At 35.1% G+C, this 19,389-nt stretch overlaps 1 protein-coding gene across 2 annotated transcripts in view; it reads left to right on the top strand.

Annotated features, from left to right (window-relative positions):
• The window catches only part of UBR2 (ubiquitin protein ligase E3 component n-recognin 2), a 56,545-nt gene that overhangs the window by 30,604 nt on the left and 6,552 nt on the right, over nucleotides 1-19,389 (top strand). For both annotated transcript variants that reach the window (XM_039697780.1, XM_039697779.1), the window contains exons 19-41: nucleotides 356-478; nucleotides 818-881; nucleotides 1,177-1,301; nucleotides 2,585-2,637; nucleotides 2,891-2,993; nucleotides 3,537-3,585; nucleotides 4,009-4,163; nucleotides 6,399-6,501; nucleotides 7,452-7,561; nucleotides 7,760-7,840; nucleotides 8,610-8,791; nucleotides 9,454-9,653; nucleotides 10,526-10,619; nucleotides 12,087-12,248; nucleotides 12,589-12,686; nucleotides 12,921-12,993; nucleotides 13,922-14,070; nucleotides 14,160-14,215; nucleotides 14,647-14,743; nucleotides 16,706-16,773; nucleotides 17,272-17,407; nucleotides 18,030-18,120; nucleotides 18,889-19,019. In XM_039697780.1, coding sequence (XP_039553714.1) covers nucleotides 356-478; nucleotides 818-881; nucleotides 1,177-1,301; nucleotides 2,585-2,637; nucleotides 2,891-2,993; nucleotides 3,537-3,585; nucleotides 4,009-4,163; nucleotides 6,399-6,501; nucleotides 7,452-7,561; nucleotides 7,760-7,840; nucleotides 8,610-8,791; nucleotides 9,454-9,653; nucleotides 10,526-10,619; nucleotides 12,087-12,248; nucleotides 12,589-12,686; nucleotides 12,921-12,993; nucleotides 13,922-14,070; nucleotides 14,160-14,215; nucleotides 14,647-14,743; nucleotides 16,706-16,773; nucleotides 17,272-17,407; nucleotides 18,030-18,120; nucleotides 18,889-19,019 — 2,503 coding nt within the window. The remainder of the gene's footprint in view (nucleotides 1-355; nucleotides 479-817; nucleotides 882-1,176; nucleotides 1,302-2,584; nucleotides 2,638-2,890; nucleotides 2,994-3,536; nucleotides 3,586-4,008; nucleotides 4,164-6,398; nucleotides 6,502-7,451; nucleotides 7,562-7,759; nucleotides 7,841-8,609; nucleotides 8,792-9,453; nucleotides 9,654-10,525; nucleotides 10,620-12,086; nucleotides 12,249-12,588; nucleotides 12,687-12,920; nucleotides 12,994-13,921; nucleotides 14,071-14,159; nucleotides 14,216-14,646; nucleotides 14,744-16,705; nucleotides 16,774-17,271; nucleotides 17,408-18,029; nucleotides 18,121-18,888; nucleotides 19,020-19,389) is intronic.

Here is a 19,389-nt window from a genome sequence, read left to right as displayed (position 1 = left end):
AGAAGATAAGCTAGCATGAGCAAAATTTTAGATATAAAAACAACCAAACAAAAGTCTTTCACTGAAGCTTGCTTAGACTGCTTAAGATAACAGGAGTAACCCTGAATATTTTACATTATGCCCTTAAAAAGGCATCAGAAATTCTTGATAAACCATAGGATTCTGCTTGTCAAATGGGCTTACAGTTCTGTTCTTGGTGTCCTAAGAGAGTAAACTTAAATGTTAAGTCTTCATTCATAGGATTGAGAGAGGAATTAATTTTATAAAGAATACACAGTGAAGATCATATGTAAATATAAAAACTATGATAACACCCAATCTATTTTCTCTTTATAATCTTTTTTTTCTTTAATAGACAGGTGTGTCTATGATGGATCCAAATCACTTCCTGATGATAATGCTGAGTCGCTTTGAACTTTATCAGATATTTAGTACTCCAGACTATGGCAAAAGATTTAGCACAGAAAATACTAACAAGGTATTTTATGCACTACTGCAATGGAAAATCTTAAATTTTGTTTTTCAAAGTGTATCTGATACTGTTGTACTGAGACAGAGCTATTTCTTGATAAAAAAGCAAAACTTATCCTATTTTAATTTCATTTGGCCAGTTTGAAGTATGCATAAATGTTTTTACCTGTCAAACTGGTAAATGTCAGAAAATGTTGCATTATTTTTGCACTTATGACTGTGTTTCAGCATAGCTCATTTGGGAGTACTAAGGGTGAAAATAGGCAATCTTTTGAATCACTGAAAAAGTATTTTCAGCATATGGAACAATTATTGAAAAATGTATTTTTTTATTGTTTTACTTCAGGATGTTGTTCAACAAAATAACACTCTTATAGAAGAGATGCTATACCTCATTATAATGATAGTTGGTAAGTTCAAAACATATTTAATTAATTTTTTTTAATTTAGGCTCTTTAATGATCTGGGCAATTTTTTATTGCTATGTGAGGTTCAGTTCTGTTGTGAGCATCCTGTAGCTCTGCCTTCTTTCCTAGGAGAAAAGCCTTGGAACTAGCTTAGATCAATGTAATGGATTTTTGAACACTGGTGTGTGAACACAAGATTTCACAGAAGGCACCCTATTTTCCAGCCTTTAATTTAGAGAAAAAGCTAAAAAAAAAGTGTTTAAAAACAAAAAAAAAGAGGTGTATTTTATTTTTACAGGTGAAAGGTTCAGCCCTGGAATAGGGCAGGTAAATGCAACAGATGAAATCAAGCGAGAGATCATCCATCAGCTGAGCATCAGGCCAATGGCACACAGTGAACTGGTAAAGGCACTCCCTGAAGATGTAAGTAACTGGATGTTGAGGGGGGAACCAGCTTCCACTTGATAATTCTGATTGCTGAAAAATTGTCTCATGCAAACTCATGTCACTTAATGTGGAATGAGAGCAGCGTGATTATGCTCAGAGCAAGGTTAGCATGAGTACAGGTTAGTAGTTCTCATGGCAAGGGTAGGAAAGAGGCAAAGAAGGAACAACATGTGAAAGATGAAGGAATCTGAGAGCTTCTTCAGCTTCTCTCTCTTTTTAATACTATTTCTAATCAGGCCATCTGGCCAGCAGCCTCTGCAGGCTGCTCGTACACCCTGAATTAGATGTATGGAAGTGGGTTGTTAGAACTATCCAGAAATATAAGCTGTTATGTTTTAAAGCCTAACAATAAGTAGAAAGACATGGAATCAGACACTGCATACTTGTGTAACATAAATGCTTCATTTACATGAACAGAATAATTTATCTGAATTCTATTATAAGTACTTCTGTAGGACAGCAAAGCTTGCTTCCCTTTCTCCTTTTAGTATTTTTGAAGCAATCTTTTAAAAATTATTTTTGAAGACAGTCAGAATTCCAAAGTTTATGTTTTACAGTGCTGGTAATAATTTTACTGATAAATTATGAAATGTTTTACATTTTTCTAAATATTTTAAATTGAAACAATTTGAAAAATCAAATTTCAAAATTATTTAAGAATAATTTAGGGTTGTATGAAACAGAAAGTTCTATTTAAGCTGGAGCTCTGAATTATATTGTCAGTCCTAAATACTTTTTCCCTGGCCTGGTAACTGCAATGAAATATGCATTGGTGGAAGGGGATGGGAATATTGAAAGAAAATTTGTGTATGAAGTGTTGTTACATATTTGAGCTGATGTCTCATGCTGCCTTTTGTGGTTGTTTCAGCGTTTTTCAGTAACTAGTCTTTTAGCTTTCCAGTATTTATTTCAATTTAAAGGCCTAGAAATCAGAAATGCTGGCTGTGTATTGTAAAAATGTGCTGAGCAAGCTAACTTAGAGTTTTCTTCTGCTCCTGTTACATCCTAGTTTGTTATGACAGAGAAGAGCAGTACAAATGACCCACTTAGAATGGCATGACTTTTTCAAAGACCCTTTTGCAGAGATGGTGTTCCTGAATGTATTTTCATGTTATGTGGTTTGGTGTTCTCTTGAGTGCCAGTAAAATGACTTTGTACTACATTCATTTTGCATGCTTTCTCTGGTATTGTATGATATTTCAATGTGTTTATTCCAAGAACTCCAGTAACACACTGTCTTGTCTTTTCACTCCATGTAGGAGAACAGAGAGACAGGGATGGAAAGTGTGATTGAAGAAGTGGCATGTTTCAAGTATGTTTCTCATTATTCTAATGATTCAGCTTTAGGAATTGAATGTCTCCATTAGTGAAAATGAGAGAATGAAAGAAAGAGGGCTGAGTCATGGTGATTTCCCATGGCTTTAATTATGTGCAGAATTCTTAATAGTGTTAATTTCTATAATGCCTGTTAGACAGTGTTTTTTAGCTGTTGTAGTTAACTCTTTATTCTCAGATGTTAAGAACCAGTAGACATAAAGTGTTTTGTTTGCTTTGGTTTTTTGTAGGAAACCTGGATTAACAGGCAGAGGGCTGTATGAATTAAAACCAGAATGTGCCAAGAACTTCAATCTGTATTTCTATCACTTTTCAAGGGCAGAGCAATCAAAGGTAACTAGTAGTTTAACTTCCTGGGGTTTATTTTGTACCTTTTTTTTTGTTTGCCTTTTTCCGAAGTTTACTTCTGTGAAGAAGTATTACCAGGTGGGTATTTGAGAATGTTAACAAAATTTGCCCGAGATTTTGCAGTGAATTCTGTGCCACTGGATCCTGTGTCCTATACAGAGCTGTTGAAATCAGTGGGCATTCAGGAGCTTGTCTGTGGGTTCCCTTGCATCTTATTTTAATGAAAGTATTTAAAACAATCTGTATGTTCCCTTACATTTATAGAAATTGCCATTTTAGGTCAAACTTGTCTTACGGTTTTATGCTAGGAAAAGAATTCAGGCTGGCTCAAGAGGAAATATTAATTTTGAAATTGTATGCCCTACTTTATAAGTAGAACATAAGACAAACTGAAAAGACATGAAAGCTTTCATGTTTATTTAAGGCTGAGAAAAAACAGTAACAATGTAGTAAAGCGTGAATGCTTTTTTTATTAGTTTTATATTGGTACAGATTTTGAGTAATGCCGGCATTGTTCTTCTATTTCAGGCAGAGGAAGCACAGAGAAAGCTGAAAAGGCAGAACAGAGAAGATACAGGTATTTATTTTTGAGAGGAGATGGGAGAAGAGGGAATCACATATCAAGATGTGTATTGCACTGACATTTATACTAACTAACAGCCTATTCCAGGGCTAGAGTGGTCAGAAATGAAGCAATTTCCCTTATGTCTCCCTGGCTAGTCAGGGATCTGATTTGTCATGGAACCAGCCTTCTGAAGAGCTTACTCCTTTGGCTTTCCTGTTACACACAAGCCATGTTGAATGGTGCAGCCTGTATTGGTAGCACTGTTTACCAAGCAGCTGTGTTCTGCCTGAGGCCCATAGAAGGGTTTGGGTTGGAAGAAAGCATAAAGGTCATCTGGTTCCACCCTACTGCCTTGGGTTGTGCTGTTAAATGAGGCATTTCAGTTGGGTGTTGCAAGTTTTGGGGAAATGTCAAACACACCAATTTCCCTTTCAGCACTTCCACCGCCAGCTCTTCCTCCTTTCTGCCCACTTTTTGCCAGCCTGGTGAACATCCTGCAGTCTGATGTCATGCTGTGCATTATGGGAACTATACTGCAATGGGCAGTGGAACACAATGGCTATGCCTGGTCAGAGTCCATGCTGCAAAGGGTAGGGGTTTTTCATTTAAACTAATGCTATGCTAATGCAGGAATGTTCGTTAGAGCATTTCAACACGATTTTATAGATTCAGATTGTTTACTAGGTGTCTGAAATATCCAGAATACACTGAATGAGAAATAAGTGGTATTTCCTGATATGCAAAACTAGGGAAACCCCTCTGCCTCTTGCTGCAATTTATTTTTATAAGTGAGTAGAAGACCCAGGTAAATTTCTAATGGGATGCACATGAGAGGAAAGACTTCTGCTTGAATCAATGGCAATAATGTTTTTTGTGGTGGAGAACTCATTAGTCTGAGTTGTTGCATATTAAGCGGACAGTGATTTTTTTCTTGATGTTCCTTTGCTTATTTTCAGTTTAGGCTAAATCACTTTAGGAAAAAACCATGAAAAGAATTTTCTACTTGAAAATGTATCCATTTTGGAAAACTTAACTGAACTGTTTGTTCCTTGCAATTTATAATGATCTTTAGAAACCTGGAGGGTTATTGTAGATTGTGGTATCACGATTGACATTTTCTGGGGTGTGCAGAGATGAATAGTTAACTGTCATCCAGGAGCTGTTTGTAGTAGGCAGGGTTATTGGTTTAAGGTCCAACTCCAAACTTTTTAAAAGTATTGATGGATTTTTAAGTAACATTTAGCAATGAAACTGAATATTAATTTTTTGACATCCAGTCTTATTGTGGGTATATTAGTTTTTACAGCTAAGTTTAAATTAACATAAGCAGTTCTGTATAACAGAAAAAAAGTTGAAAATGGAATGATATATTGGTATTATAAATCACAACAATGTAGGTACATTTAGGTAATGTAAGAATGCTAGGTTTTGGAGTAACTTTGAATAAAATAAGTTGCCTAGTTGTTTGTTTTTTTTTGACTGAACTAAAATTCAGCCATTCTCAAAACTGTGGTAGGTAATGTAAGAATGCTAGGTTTTGGAGTAACTTTGAATAAAATAAGTTGGTTAGTTGTTTTTTTTGGCTGAATTTTAGTTCAGTCAAAATTCTCAAAACTGAAATTCATTAGGGACCTATCACTTGCTCAGAAACACGTGGCATTTCTCTGTGATGGTCTTGCAGTTGTGCTGCAGTTTTCACAAGTCACCCCCTTTTGTCTTGGAAGCACTTGCAAAGGTGGATATGAGACATCTGCAAGAGATGGCCCATGAGATCTTGTTCAATAGATGTGATCGACTGAGGAGAAATTAACTGTTGTTTATTAAAACAAATTTTAAAAACTTCAATATTCTCATCAGGTTTTGGCACTTTTTTCTGTAGATACTTGGTCTGTTGCATTCCAGTTGTGTTACAAATTTTCAGGTGATTATCCTTTTGTCACCCCCTTTTGTCTTGGAAGCACTTGCAAAGGTGGATATGAGACATCTGCAAGAGATGGCCCATGAGATCTTGTTCAATAGATGTGATCGACTGAGGAGAAATTAACTGTTGTTTATTAAAACAAATTTTAAAAACTTCAATATTCTCATCAGGTTTTGGCACTTTTTCTGTAGATACTTGGTCTGTTGCATTCCAGTTGTGTTATTACAAATTTTCAGGTGATTATCCTTTCCTTACATGGGAGTCAGTGTTGATTCCAGGCATCAGTAAACCTTTGTGTCTGGAGCATCCTGCCAATTTGTATGGGGTTGTGAAATGGCTGATGCAATGTGACAGAGTTTGCCACCAAGAATGAAGTATCTCAGCTTCAAAATGCCATTGAGACTATCATAGTGCTAAATAGGGTAATTGCATTTTTTAAGTTCAAGGAGATTACAGCTCTTCACTGACCTGAAATTTAACATTATTTTAAAATGTGTTTCTAGAGAGAACAAATTTAACTTAAAAATTTTAATTTTTTGTTGCTAAACTTTGTGTATAAAAAGGACTTAAAGTCTGTTTCATGCTTCTTCTGTCCTGAGACTTGCAATAGTAACATGCAGTGGGTAGGGAGAAAGATGAGAAGTACTGACTCCTCACTCACTAGTCAGGACAACAAACAGAAAGAGGCAAGTATTTAATATGTATTTTGTATGGTTTCAAACAAACACTGTTGCTTCTGTGTAATGTAGCTTTGGAATTCTGTATACAGAAATAACTTCAATATATTCATAATATATAGTTGTATTATATGACTTTCCTTGTTTCTTAATGAATTACTTAAACTATGTAACAAGATTATATGAATTATGTAAGAAAATAACTAAAATTTGTAAATTTTACCTAGGTTTTGCATTTGATTGGAATGGCACTACAAGAAGAAAAACAACATCTTGAGAATCTCAGCGAGGAGAATGTTGTAACATTTACCTTCACTCAAAAAATATCAAGTATGCCTTTCTTTTCAAATGTATAGCAAATTTTAAATAACTGAAAATGCCAGGATCTCATATTTTATTCTTCTGAAACTGTATTTATCAGAAGAATATATTTGTTTATACATCAAAATGTTATCAAGTTGACTATAGATAAATGCTTTCTACTTGTGTAGATTCTGTGATGGTATGATACCTCAAATGTATAGCAAATTTTAAATAACTGAAAATGCCAGGATCTCATATTTTATTCTTCTGAAACTGTATTTATCAGAAGAATATATTTGATTTTACATCAAAATGTTATCAAGTTATCAAATGCTTTCTACTTGTGTAGATTCTATGATGGTATGATACTAAAGGCATTTTCTAGAGGAGAAATTCAGAAGTTGAGTAATTCCCTCTAGATCTGATTCTTAATATCTTTAATAAATATCTTAATATCTTAAATATATCTTAATATATCTTAAATATATTAATATTTTAATGTATTTATATTAATATATTGATATAGTAATATATTTAATAAAGATATCTCAATAAAGATTGCTGCATGTGATCAGATGCAATTGCAAAAATCATAGTTGCTTTCTTACAGTCTTTTAATCTTGTCTTTCCTTTGTATCATCTGACTAATGCCTCTAGTTTTGCTAACACATGAAGTTCCATTTAAAGCAGTGGGAAATATAATACTGGAGGTTCCCAAAATGAAAACAGCCAGGGTGCACATCCAATGCATTTCTTTTGTAAGAAAATACAGTCAGTGAGCAAAACTTTTGAGGATTTAGAAGTTACTCATGAAAAGATTTGCAATAGGGGAGAATTAAAAATTACATATTGTGTCTGTTTGTTGAAGGAATTCTTCAGTTGCTGAACAAGCATTGGGGTTTCTTGTTTTTAATGTTAGTGAGTGATTAATTTGCCAGCAATGGTATAATCAATTCTCATTGTAATTTTTCTCTCAGAACCAGGAGAAGCACCCAATAACTCCCCTAGCATACTAGCTATGCTAGAAACACTGCAAAATGCACCTCATCTGGAAGTGCACAAGGACATGATCAGATGGATATTGAAGGTAAATATATTTTATATTACCACTGAAAATCTTGGAAATGAGATTTTTTAAGCTTTCCTGATTACATTGGGATGATTTCCTTGTTTCCCAGTTTTGCTCTTATGGATACCAATACTGCACATTGTATAGTCTGTATTATAGTATATGCAGTTGTATTCTCATGACCCAAATGAATTAAAGGCTTTTTTTTCCTTACAGACCTTTAATGCTATTAAAAAGCTAAGAGAAAGCTCTTCTTCAAGTCCTGTGGTTGAGACAGAAGGAAATATTATGGAGGAGGTAAAAGCAATCTGTAAGAGTTGATCTAGAACAGGTCTGGGTGGTGACTAGCAAAGGACTATATTTCTAATTATAGCTCTAAATCAAACATGGAAAGCATCAGTGACTTCTGAAAATCTGTCTCACAGTTTATAGATCAAACTCATTTGTTTGAAGAACCTATTGGTAAAGTCCCCAAGCTGTGTTTCTTTGTTTCATATATTGTCATCTCCAAATCTTTTTCAATTCTACTCCATTGAATTGTGTGCAATACAGTCACAGCATTAGATGTTTTTGTTGTTCCCATAATTTCAGACTCCATGGAAAGTTGCTAAAAGAAATGGTTGTCCATGTATTTTTACCATGCAGGTCATTCCAGAAAAGCTCTGATGAGAGCTGTAGCTGGACATGACATTCTAGGTACTGCAAACAGACCTTGGAGCACTGTAGTGCTCCATTGAGGAATGCAGCTGCTGGGGAGGGAGAGCAGCGCTAGAGATGAGACCTGTCACTCCTTCTATCCTAGGAGTGCTTAAAGGGAAAAGAAATACAAAATGTAGTTAAAGGTTGAGGGAAAGAAGTTCCCCTTCTAGATCTGCAGTTGTGCCTGGCATTGAACACAAGCTAAAGAAAAGAGGCTACAAAATAACTCTTTGGTAGACTTTTCTTTTGTCTTTTCTGAGAATTTCATTGTTTGGAGGTTAGTAGAAGTTAGACATGGCAGTAACTAAAATAAATAATCCGTTGTAACAAGACTTTAAAAATGACTGAGTGAACAATACAATTTCAGAGTTCACGTGATAAAGACAAAGCTGAGAGGAAGCGAAAAGCTGAGATTGCCAGACTGCGCAGGGAAAAGATCATGGCCCAGATGTCTGAGATGCAACGGCACTTCATTAATGAAAACAAAGAGCTCTTTCAGCAAACTCTGGAGGAGCTGGATACTTCAACCTCTGGAGCCCATGAAAATAGGTAAAGGCATCTTGTTTAAATTTTTTCTCATTAGTGTCTACATCAGATTGTCCCGTTATTACCACTTCAAAAAGCTTTTTTTGTGGATCTTGATGGAGAAATCTTGGTTAGTTTCTGAGAGAAAAAAAAGCAGTAAATGGAATGCTTCTCTCCCCCTCTCTGTCAGAATTGTGGGATAAATATAAATAGGCAAATAGTTTTTTGTACAAAATCACCCAGTAAATTATTAATAATGCTGAAGAGACTGTGCTAATAAACATAGTAAATTGGAAATAGCTGATTATGTGTCTGTTGAAGATCTGGAAGAAAATCTGTTTGGTAGTTGGAAATATGAATTATTATGAAATATGAATGCTAATTATTTTGTGGGAAAGTGGAGAGTGTTTTCAAAATTCATATCATACACTTAAGGGATGGTGATGATGGAGGGCTGCAGATTCAGTTTCTGTGTTAAACTGAGTGGGTTATGCTATTGGGAGGGTTATGAATTTTTTCTGGAAAATACATGCTACTTCTGGACACATAGGAATTGTTATCTAAATGCCAAAGCTAATTTTTTGGCAGGGAGCATTTATCATAAATTTAAGAAACTCACTAAAGTCATGATCTGAATTATAAGGTTTTTAAAATAATTTGCTCACTAATATTTTTTAATATTCTAGCCCTGTAATTTCGGATGCAAAACTCACAGCCTTGGGTCCGGAGCAAACCAGAGTAGCTGAACCCAGACAGGTTGTTATGTGTATATTGTGCCAGGAGGAGCAAGAAGTTAAGGTGGACAGCAGGGCTATGGTCTTGGCAGCATTTATTCAACGATCAACTGTGTTGTCTAAAAATAGAAACAAAATTACTCCAGACCCTGGTAAGTACTGCTCATAGTTGTCTTAAATATTAAAGAAAGTTTGGGTTATTGTGACAACAACATTTTTTGATCTGAGACAGTGACATAGTCTTCTTACATTAACTGTTTGTGAGTGGCTTCATTGTAATCAGTGGCAAAACTCCCATATTTTTGGTGAGGTAGAAATGTGTGTGCTGAATAATGTAAATCACTGTGAGGCATGAGCTCAATGTTCTGCCATTCATTTGTGACAAATTATTTATAACTGTTGAAAAAGCCCTGAAAATCAGAGGTGTTTGTTCTTAAACCATGCCTGTAACATCAGAGAGAGGAGGTGTTAATGTAGTGCTTTAAAAGCAGAAGATGTACATTTTCTTCCTCTCAGTTACATCATCTGAAATGCCTCTTAGTGATAATAAAAAAATCTTGGATTTAGGTGCTTTGTGAAACAGATCAGTGAGCAAGGGCATTATTACAAAGGTTTCTCTGGATTCGTTATGTGTAAACAAATAGAAATCTTTGCACTGAACTGTTTTGCACTCTCACTCTGGAGATTAATGTCCTTGAACTCATTGTTTGATGGTGCTGAACCAGCAACACTGCAGGCTGATCTTGGTGACTTGTACCAGGGCCCAACACCTCTGAAAGCTTGGTTTGAAGCCTTTAAGTACAGTACATATACCCAAACTAAAGTGATACTTAAAAATAATTTAAACAGTTTAGTCTCTTCTGGATTTGTAATGTGTTTTATGCTTATTCAAATGAACTACCCTTCTGTGATAAAGTTAAATAAAAATGCAAAGGTGGCAACATTAATCTGCCATGGAGTCTTTTGATAAATGTTTATTTCAAAGTTGTTTGTTTGTTTGATTGTTTTTTTCTTTAAAATACAGAAAAGTATGACCCCTTATTCATGCACCCAGATCTGTCATGTGGAACACACACGGGTAGCTGTGGACATATTATGCATGCTCATTGCTGGCAAAGGTAAAAGGCTATATTTAAGTTTTTAGTTCAAATAACATGTTGTGTTTTCAGTTTGCCTAATAGCACTAATTTTAATGGCAAAATTTCTACCATGTAGTAAAATTGAAAAGAAATTTCAGGAAGTGATTAAAACAGCTTTCTGTTAGATAAAAAGGAGTAGAAACCAAATGCTGTACACATACTCAAAATAATTTGCATTTACTGATAGCTTGGTAGAGAAGAGTCCAAAGCCATGCATGGCAGCTTTCATTCCCTCTCCTTGTTTATCCTGATGCATAATTCCCTGTGGTGCACATATATCTGGAGCTCAGATTTTTTGGGGTTTTTTGCAGTTCATTGCTAGGCATGCTTTTGCGGCTGCTTCTGCTCTCTACTGAGGTTTTAAATAAGTGAGCACCCCTTGCACTCTTAATTCCTCCAACAGATTTAATTTGAAGTAGAAACATTGGTGATCTAGTTCATCTTCAGCATAAACCAAATTTTATTATTTGTTTCTTAGCATTTTAATAAAGCCTTTTGCAGTGTTCTTTGACTTTTGGAGGCATATAAACATGCTTTGTGCTGTGTGGTGCTAATGCCACGTGACAAATTCAAACCATTCATGCCTCTGACTTTGATTAGGCCCTTCCTTTGCTCCTTGGCATGGCTTCTGAAGTGCCTAATTTCAGATTCTGCCTTGTGTATGAAGAGTGTTAGGAGCTCCTAGAGATTCTGTGGCTATTACCACACACAGGTTTCATTTATGGTCTTTGATGTCACTGCTCACTGAAGGTTTTTAATCTTCTTGTGTAGCTCGTGTACAGTCCTTTGTGGTTGCCAAAATCTCTTGGAAATGCCCTTAGGTGCCTGTATTGAGATCATTTTGGGTCATCACTGGGCATGCTTTAAACCACATCAGAGGCTTCTGGAATAGCAGTTACATTTAGCAAAGCAGTGAATTCAGTTCTTTTTTCATAGAGGGTACAGCCAAGAGTTTTTTTGGTTGCTGCTGTTTTGGTTGTGGCCTGTAGTAGAAAACATCCAAGGATAATGCTCATGGCATCTTCCTAAAAAAATTATGTAAAAATGAGTTGGGTTTTCTGGTTTGGTTTGCGGGTTTTTTAATTGGTTTTGTTTGTTTGTTTCTTAGTGTTTTTTGTTTGTTTGGGGGCCTTTGTTTGCTTGTGGTGTTTTGTTTTGTTTGGGTTTTTTGTTTATTGGTTTGGTTTTTTTTTTTTTTAATGCTTCAACTTCTCTCTGCCTCATCCACTTTTTTCCTAAATGTGCAGTCCAGTGAACTTCAGCACTTTGGTAGATTTTGGCAGCCAAAAGCACTAGCACTTTATCAGTCAGACGGTAGAGATTTTTCCTTCTGGTAATAATCTTATCTATATTTCAGGTACGGGAAAACTGTATTTTCCTGAGAATTTTTTAATTTCTATATTCAAGTAATAATAACTTGCCACTAATGTCTTCTCTTTTCTAAAGGTATTTTGATGCAGTACAAGCAAAAGAGCAACGAAGACAACAAAGATTACGAGTACACACAAGTTATGATGTAGAAAATGGTGAATTCCTATGCCCACTTTGTGAATGCTTGAGCAACACTGTTATTCCTCTGCTTCCTCCACCAAGAGTTTTGTTTAACAGGTCAGTTTGGTTTATACATGTCCTCAATAAATGTAAAAAACCAAGATGCTAAACCAGCTACACCCCAGAAGATCTTCCTGAATGTTTGTTGTCTTCTGTTCTGATAAACTCAAGTGGATTGCCTGTCTTATTATTTTGGGTTTTGGATTTTATTTTGTTATTGTATATTAGGAAAGCATAGGACCTACAGAAAAAAAAAACTGAATGTAGAAAAATGCATGGGCAGCAGAGAAAAAAACCCATTGAGAAACAGGTGAATGATGTTGGAATGCCTATGAAATAATTAATTCTATCTTACACATTGTTTTAACAGTTTTTTGGTTTTTTTTTTTTTTGACAGGTTAGACTTTTCAAGCCAACCAAATCTAACTCAGTGGATCAAAACAGTATCCCAGCAAGTAAAAGCCCTGCATTTACTTCGAAATGAAGACAGTGCAAGTAAGTCTGAAGAAATCTGTGTTTCTATGTGAAAATGTTGTAATATTCATGGAAGAAGCCAAGCACTTTGGTTCTGCCACAGTGGAGTAGAGAGATGATGGCATAAGTGGCAAGAAGAGCTTGGGATTTCAGTTTCTCATGATGGAATTTCAGATTCTGCTTCTGCATCTTTCTATAATGTAGGAATTACATATAGGTGAATAATCAGTGATTTATTACTTTTTGTTTGTACAGGCCATTCTGGTCATTCAGAAAAAATGGATCAGCTACAATTACCTGAAGGATTTAGACCCGATTTCAAACTGAAGTATGTATTTACATATTAACAAATCATTAAAAATTAATCATAAAATTATAGCTTGAAAATAAAACGTAACTTCTGTGCTAGAAGGTCTCAGTAATTAGGGCAAATATATGAATTTTGCTTTAATTACAAAAGTTAATATTATTATGATGATGACATTGAAGTCCATTCCAGAAGTCCTAAGTAATTCAGTAGAATTTCAGATGTGAATGTGCTAAGTCATTGTGCAGAAACATGTTGCAGTTATATAAATTACAGCATGAGGATTGTTTTGTACTGCTTGTAGCTGGATGAAGGATTCATCATTATAGCCAGCACAAAATGTAAAAAATGAAGGAAGACTATGAAATGGAGAGAAGGTTAATATGTAGTTTGTCTGTAATTAATTTGCCTGTAATTAATTGTGTAATTGCCTGTAATTTCATGTGTAAAGGAGAAGGTTAATATGTAGTTTGTCTGTAATTAATTTGCCTGTAATTAATATGTAATTTCATGTGTAAAGATGTATTTGTATTTGGTTGCACACTCTCTTCACTTCAAGAGAAAGTAACAAAACTTGTTACATGGTGCACACCTTGGTCTGCCAGTTGCACACGAAATGCAAGAGTCTCATCCCAGCTGATGACAGATTTAGCTTTCAGGCACACACATTTCTTGTAATTTAGCCTTGACTTCATTGTGTTTGAAGACTAGATATTCTTAACAAGAAAAATAAGATTGGTTCCAAACAAAAAAAAATCAAAGAATACTTGGGGATCTGTCACAAAAATTTGAGGTTACAGAATACCAGATCCAAAGAAGAATAGTAGAGTTGTCACTTAAATTTTAGAAGTCCAGTTGTTCGTCTGTAGGGGTGAATGCTTATCATTAGAGGTACTATGCTGCCAGTGGCAGAAAGAATGAATTAGTAATATTGTTTACTTTGTTTCAGGAATCCTTATTCTGAGAGCATAAAAGAGATGCTGACAACTTTTGGTACGGCAACTTACAAAGTAGGCTTGAAGGTTCATCCAAATGAGGAAGACCCACGTGTACCTATCATGTGCTGGGGCAGCTGTGCTTACACAATACAGACTATTGGTACTGATCTGTTCATTTGGCTCCTTTATAGGAGATTTTCAGAATTTGGTTAAACTCACAACAATGAATTTTTGTGGTTTTTTTTCCAGAACGAATTTTAGCTGATGAAGATAAGCCATTATTTGGTCATTTACCTTGTCGACAGGTAAGGAACAAGAAGCAATTCCTCTCTAAATTGGTGGAAAAAAGAGGGATTTCTGTTTCATTAGTGAGGAATATCTACATTTTAATTATGGTTATTGGATAGTTTTATTTGTTGGACCCTATTGTTTAGTTGATCTGTATCTGATCATTAAACTATTTAAAAACCACATCTAGCAAAACTGTTACCTTTTTTCCAATGAATACATAATTTATCAAGGCTGCAGTTTCTCATGGTAACAGTCAAAATAAGAATGCCAAAAGGAACTTGCATATTTGCATAAACATAAGTATCTGTCATATACTTACACAATCAAACTGCCCCCATAAGCTACAGTTGAGAGGCCTGAGAAAAATGCTATTAAGTCAAAAGACTTCTTCACATTGAGGAACTTCATTAACTGTGGCAATGTCTCTTTTTCTTTATTTTTACAGGATGACTGCCTTACATCGTTAACGAGATTTGCAGCAGCTCACTGGACAGTTTCATCTCTTTCAGCAGTACAGGGTCACTTTTGTACTCTATTAGCATGTAAGTTTGCCACCTTACACCAGATTTTTTTGTGAAGATAGATATGAGTGCTTTCAGAATGACTGTTAGTATTGATTAGAAGATGATTTTATGTAGTGTTATTAAGTAATAAACCAAGAGCTGCTATTTCCACCTATATGTGTTGTGTCAAGAAAAAATACATTCTTTTGGACTGCAGATCCAAGAGAAGCATGGATATTTTGCTGTGAAGAAGTTCTGCTGATTCCTCATTAGAGAAAAATACCTAGGGCAAACGAGAAGGAAATGTGGTCCTTCACAAAAATAATCCACTGGAGCTTTAAACATGAAGAAATTAAGATTAATATAGTGTGGAGTGGATATTTGCAGAAGTCTCTAATAAATCTGCAAACTCCTCTCTCTTTGAAAAGTAGGATCTCTGATAACACAGGACTTACTATGTAATGTCATATGTTAATTGAGAATTTTAATGAGAACAGCCAAAATGTTCCAAGCTTGAAGCATTACAGATACAGATGAAGAGTGTGAAGTTCAGTCTAATGAAGTAATTGCCCATGAGAGGACAGTTCTGAAAGGGTATTATAAAATGGGATAACTTTAATATCTCCAGTCAATAGAGCAGAGAAACTTTTAAAATGCATTGATATAGTGAAATTACTGGTAGATGGAAACCAGCTACTTCAGCAAACATTTGGCAGCTTTATGGTGAAAGACTTAATTGACATCACTTTGTAGCAGTAATGGTTGAGCTGTTTTCTATGTAAAGCAGAAGAGAAAATGCTGCTGGCTGTTTGATGGGAACTGTGCAATATATGGTGTTCTGAGTGTTTTGGGTTTTCTTGAAAACTTGAATCAATAAGCTCCAAACTTCAATGCTCTCCTTCCTTCCAACTGACAAAAGCAACTGTACTGCTTTTATTTTTATGAAGGAAAAGTTTCTCTATTTTATTTTTTCAGGCTAGGGATAATGAAAATTATGATCTTTTGATCTGTCTGTATTCTGTAAACAATGCATAAAGATGACTTACTGAAAATAAGTTCAGTTTTGGAAGTCCCTTGCTCTGGTCATGTTTTTGATACAGACATTTTTCACACTTTTGGGTTGAGTTTTGTGGCTATATGCTGACAAAAAGAAAAGCATTTGAAATCTGAGTTGTGGTGAAATATTTGCTAATAGAAATAGCTTCCAACTGTCACATGTCTTCAGCTCTCAATTTTTTTGGCCAGCAAGGCACCAGTCTTCAGCTGAAGTATTTTTAAGTTGTCATGATGAGGCTATTTTTTAATCTAGTAGTGTTTTTAAACTTGGCAGCTTAATACTTATAGCTGCATTGTAAAATATACCCAGAGCTGCAGCTTAATTACAAATCAGATTTTACTGCTTGGAGTAAAGAAGTAAGCAACCATTCCTTGATTGTTACTTAAAATATCTTGTAACATTTTTCAAAACACTGAATTTGTGTTTGCTTTTAAATGAAGGTGCTTGGAATTCATTAAGTGTGTGAATTTCTATTGTCAGCTGGAGTACTTTGGTTAACACTTAGTGGTTACTGTAAATGCTACAGAGAGGTAGGGACCAGCACCTAGCTCTACCTTAATTAAAGTGATGAATTCAAGAGAAGAGACTGAAGCAATGAATTTTTGAGTCAGTAAGGCAAATGATTTATGTAAGGCACGTTCAGGCAGTGATTGAAAAGTTAAGCAAATTGCAGTTTTATTTGAGCAGCTGTCCAAGAGACAATGATCAGTGCTCCTGTTTAGTCACTGTTGTTTTATTTTAATACAATAAAGTAAGCAAGACTCTTTTCCAATAATGCTGAACAATTCTTGAATTGACTGTGGAAAAAAACAGGTACATGTGTATTTTAAGTTCTTTAAGCATGTAAATGAAGGAGATGGCTCTCATTTTTTAACTGAAGTACGTTAAAATATTTTCATGTATAAATGTTCAGTTAATTTTTTTTTTCTCTCCAAAATACTTAGCACTGGTGCCTAATGAAAAAAATGGGAATCTTCCTTGCATACTTGATATTGACATGTTTCATTTATTGGTAAGTATTTCTCAATATATATTAATAATGTTTTGATCCAGTAAACACTATGTAAAAACTATTGAAAACTTTCTCTTTACTCTGGGTTAGGAGCCTTTCAAAATGTTCAGGTTTTTAGTATTTTTTCCCTTCTCAATACACTTTGAAGCCTTTTAAAATTTAATAAAAGTATTAAATTAAAGGTTTTGAATGAAAGCATTCTCTGCTATAAATTAAAAAGGGGTAAGATGAGATAGAATGCATACTCTTTCTCTGTTAGAAACCCCAAAATGCATGAAAACCAACCCCCCCCAACAAAACAACAAACTAAAAAAACCAAAGAAACTTAAAACTTTCCTGATAGATAATTGTTGTTCTCTTAAATGATGTCTGTGTAATGAGCTCAAAAGTTAGCCTTACATAATATGCTGCATCCAAGGGGTGTAGTTGCAGAGGGCAGAGAAAAGGGGAAGATTCGAAAGGAAAAGAATGTACCAACTTTCTTGTTTTCTTTCACAGGTAAGCTTGGTGCTCTCTTTCCCTGCCATACATTGTCAGGATTTTTCAGGGGTTAGTCTTGGCACTGGAGATCTTCACCTGTTTCATCTTGTCACTATGGCACACATAATACAAATTTTACTTACCTCATCAACAGGTAATGCCACTTTGTCTCAACTTCTATTGAAACAATTCCTCCAGTCTTTACTCAGGGAAAAGTTGTCATGCTGCTGGTAAATGTGCACAGTTTACAGTTACAAAATGGAATTGTTGGTGCTGTCTTTGAGCCCATAAAAAGTATTGATAAATTGTACTCATCAAAGTTCAGTCACATTGTCTTTTTTGCTCTACTCCAGAAGTTTCTTGGAGCATAGCTAATAATGAATCCTGGCTTTCCAGCTACTGTAGCAGTACCAGGAGGTGTTTATTGCAGGCTTGGCTTAGGCATTGGTTGATGAATGAGTTGCAGTTAGCAAATTAAGGAATGTATCTCCTGGCAAGAGGAGCTGGATAAGGTATAGTTTGCCAAAAACAAAGTACTCCAAGCATGTATGTCAAGAAACCCAACCAATTGAACAAAAACCAGCACCTCACTGGAGCTGACAATAGCACAAACTTACCACATATGTGCTGCAGAAAACTGCTGTCCAGTACCTCATATTCTATCTCAGTGGAATACTTCACTTACTTTGAGCATTTTTATCAGAACTTGAAAAAATACATTCTTGTGTAAACGTGTATATATGAAACAATTTGTTAATTATTTATTTCTTCTTCAGAAGAGAATGGCATGGACCAAGAAAACACTAACAGTGAAGAGGAAGTAGCTGTGCTTACACTGTATAAATTTCTTTGCCAGTGTACAGGAAGGTAAAACCATGATCTTTTGATAAAATTTTATGTAATTTTTCTCCCTCCTGAACTGAACATTAACTACTGACTGAATTCTATATACTAGTGCTGTCAAAGATGACACTTTTAACTTGGAAACTCTTATATCTTGTTTCTAATCCAGCACTTCTAGATTCACTTAAGTAACTATTCCTGTAAATTCATCTGTGATCAGGAAGATACCTTCTCATGACGATTGTGTTTGAAACGATTTTTATAGTCAGTTTTCAGAATCTGAAATTGGCAGTGTCTGAGTACACTTAGAATGGGAATGGCTTTGAATGGAAAGGAAGTAGGTTTTAGGATTAGGAAGAAGTTGTTTCCTGTGAGGGTGGTGAAGCATTGGAACAGGCTGCCCAGAGAAGTTGTTTATGCCCCATCCCTGGCAGTGTTCAAGGCCATGTAGAATGGGGCATTGAGCAGCCTGGTCTAGTGCAGGGTATCCCTGCCCATGGCAGAGGGATTGAAATGAGATGGTCTGTAAAGTCCCTTCCAACCAAAACCATTCTGTGATCTGAAATGTTTATGCAGAATTCTCCTTAAATTACTGTCTCAGTCAGTTACATTTTTATGAATCTCTGGTTTGTTATTTTTCCTAGAGATTGCTTTGAAATAAACACTGCATTTGTGATTGTTTCAGCTGAAGTCAGTAATTTAGTATGCAGTGTGACTGCTGACTTACTAAATATAGCTCTGAAACTGAAATGATTAAATAAAAGCAAACTTTTTTTCTTTTATTCTCTGAAGTGCCTTGAAAGAAATTTCCTCAGGCTGGCACCTGTGGAGGAATCTAAAAGCTGGAATCATGCCTTTCCTGAGATGTTCTGCTTTGTTTTTTCATTACTTAAATGGAGTCCCAGCTCCCTCAGAAATTCAAGGTATTGTCTGCTTTGTATTAAATCAGTTTTGAAGACTTAAACATTAATGGTCAAAATAAATTACATTTAAACTCTCTTGTCTGAAGAAGCTGATTGAATGGATATGGGCTTCGTATCAGTGAAGCATCATATCAGCGTAATGAAAAAGGAAAAAGAAATTTGGTTATTTTTAAAATGCATTTTTAATGTAGAGGTAAATGCCATTCTAGATTACTTAAACAGAGATTGATTCTCTTCTTCTTAATAATGAAATTTTGATTGTTTCAAAGCTCCTATGGATTGTTGTTTTCCAATGAGACCTGCTTTTGCTTGCATTGATTTCATTCAATCAGCATCTGCTAATAATTAATATTAAGGCTAGGTAGGGTGG

The sequence above is a fragment of the Passer montanus genome, unplaced genomic scaffold, assembly GCF_014805655.1.
Source record: "Passer montanus isolate IOZ18808 unplaced genomic scaffold, ASM1480565v1 scaffold12, whole genome shotgun sequence".
Lineage (NCBI taxonomy): Eukaryota > Metazoa > Chordata > Aves > Passeriformes > Passeridae > Passer > Passer montanus.
This window is presented reverse-complemented; position numbering and strand designations above follow the sequence as displayed.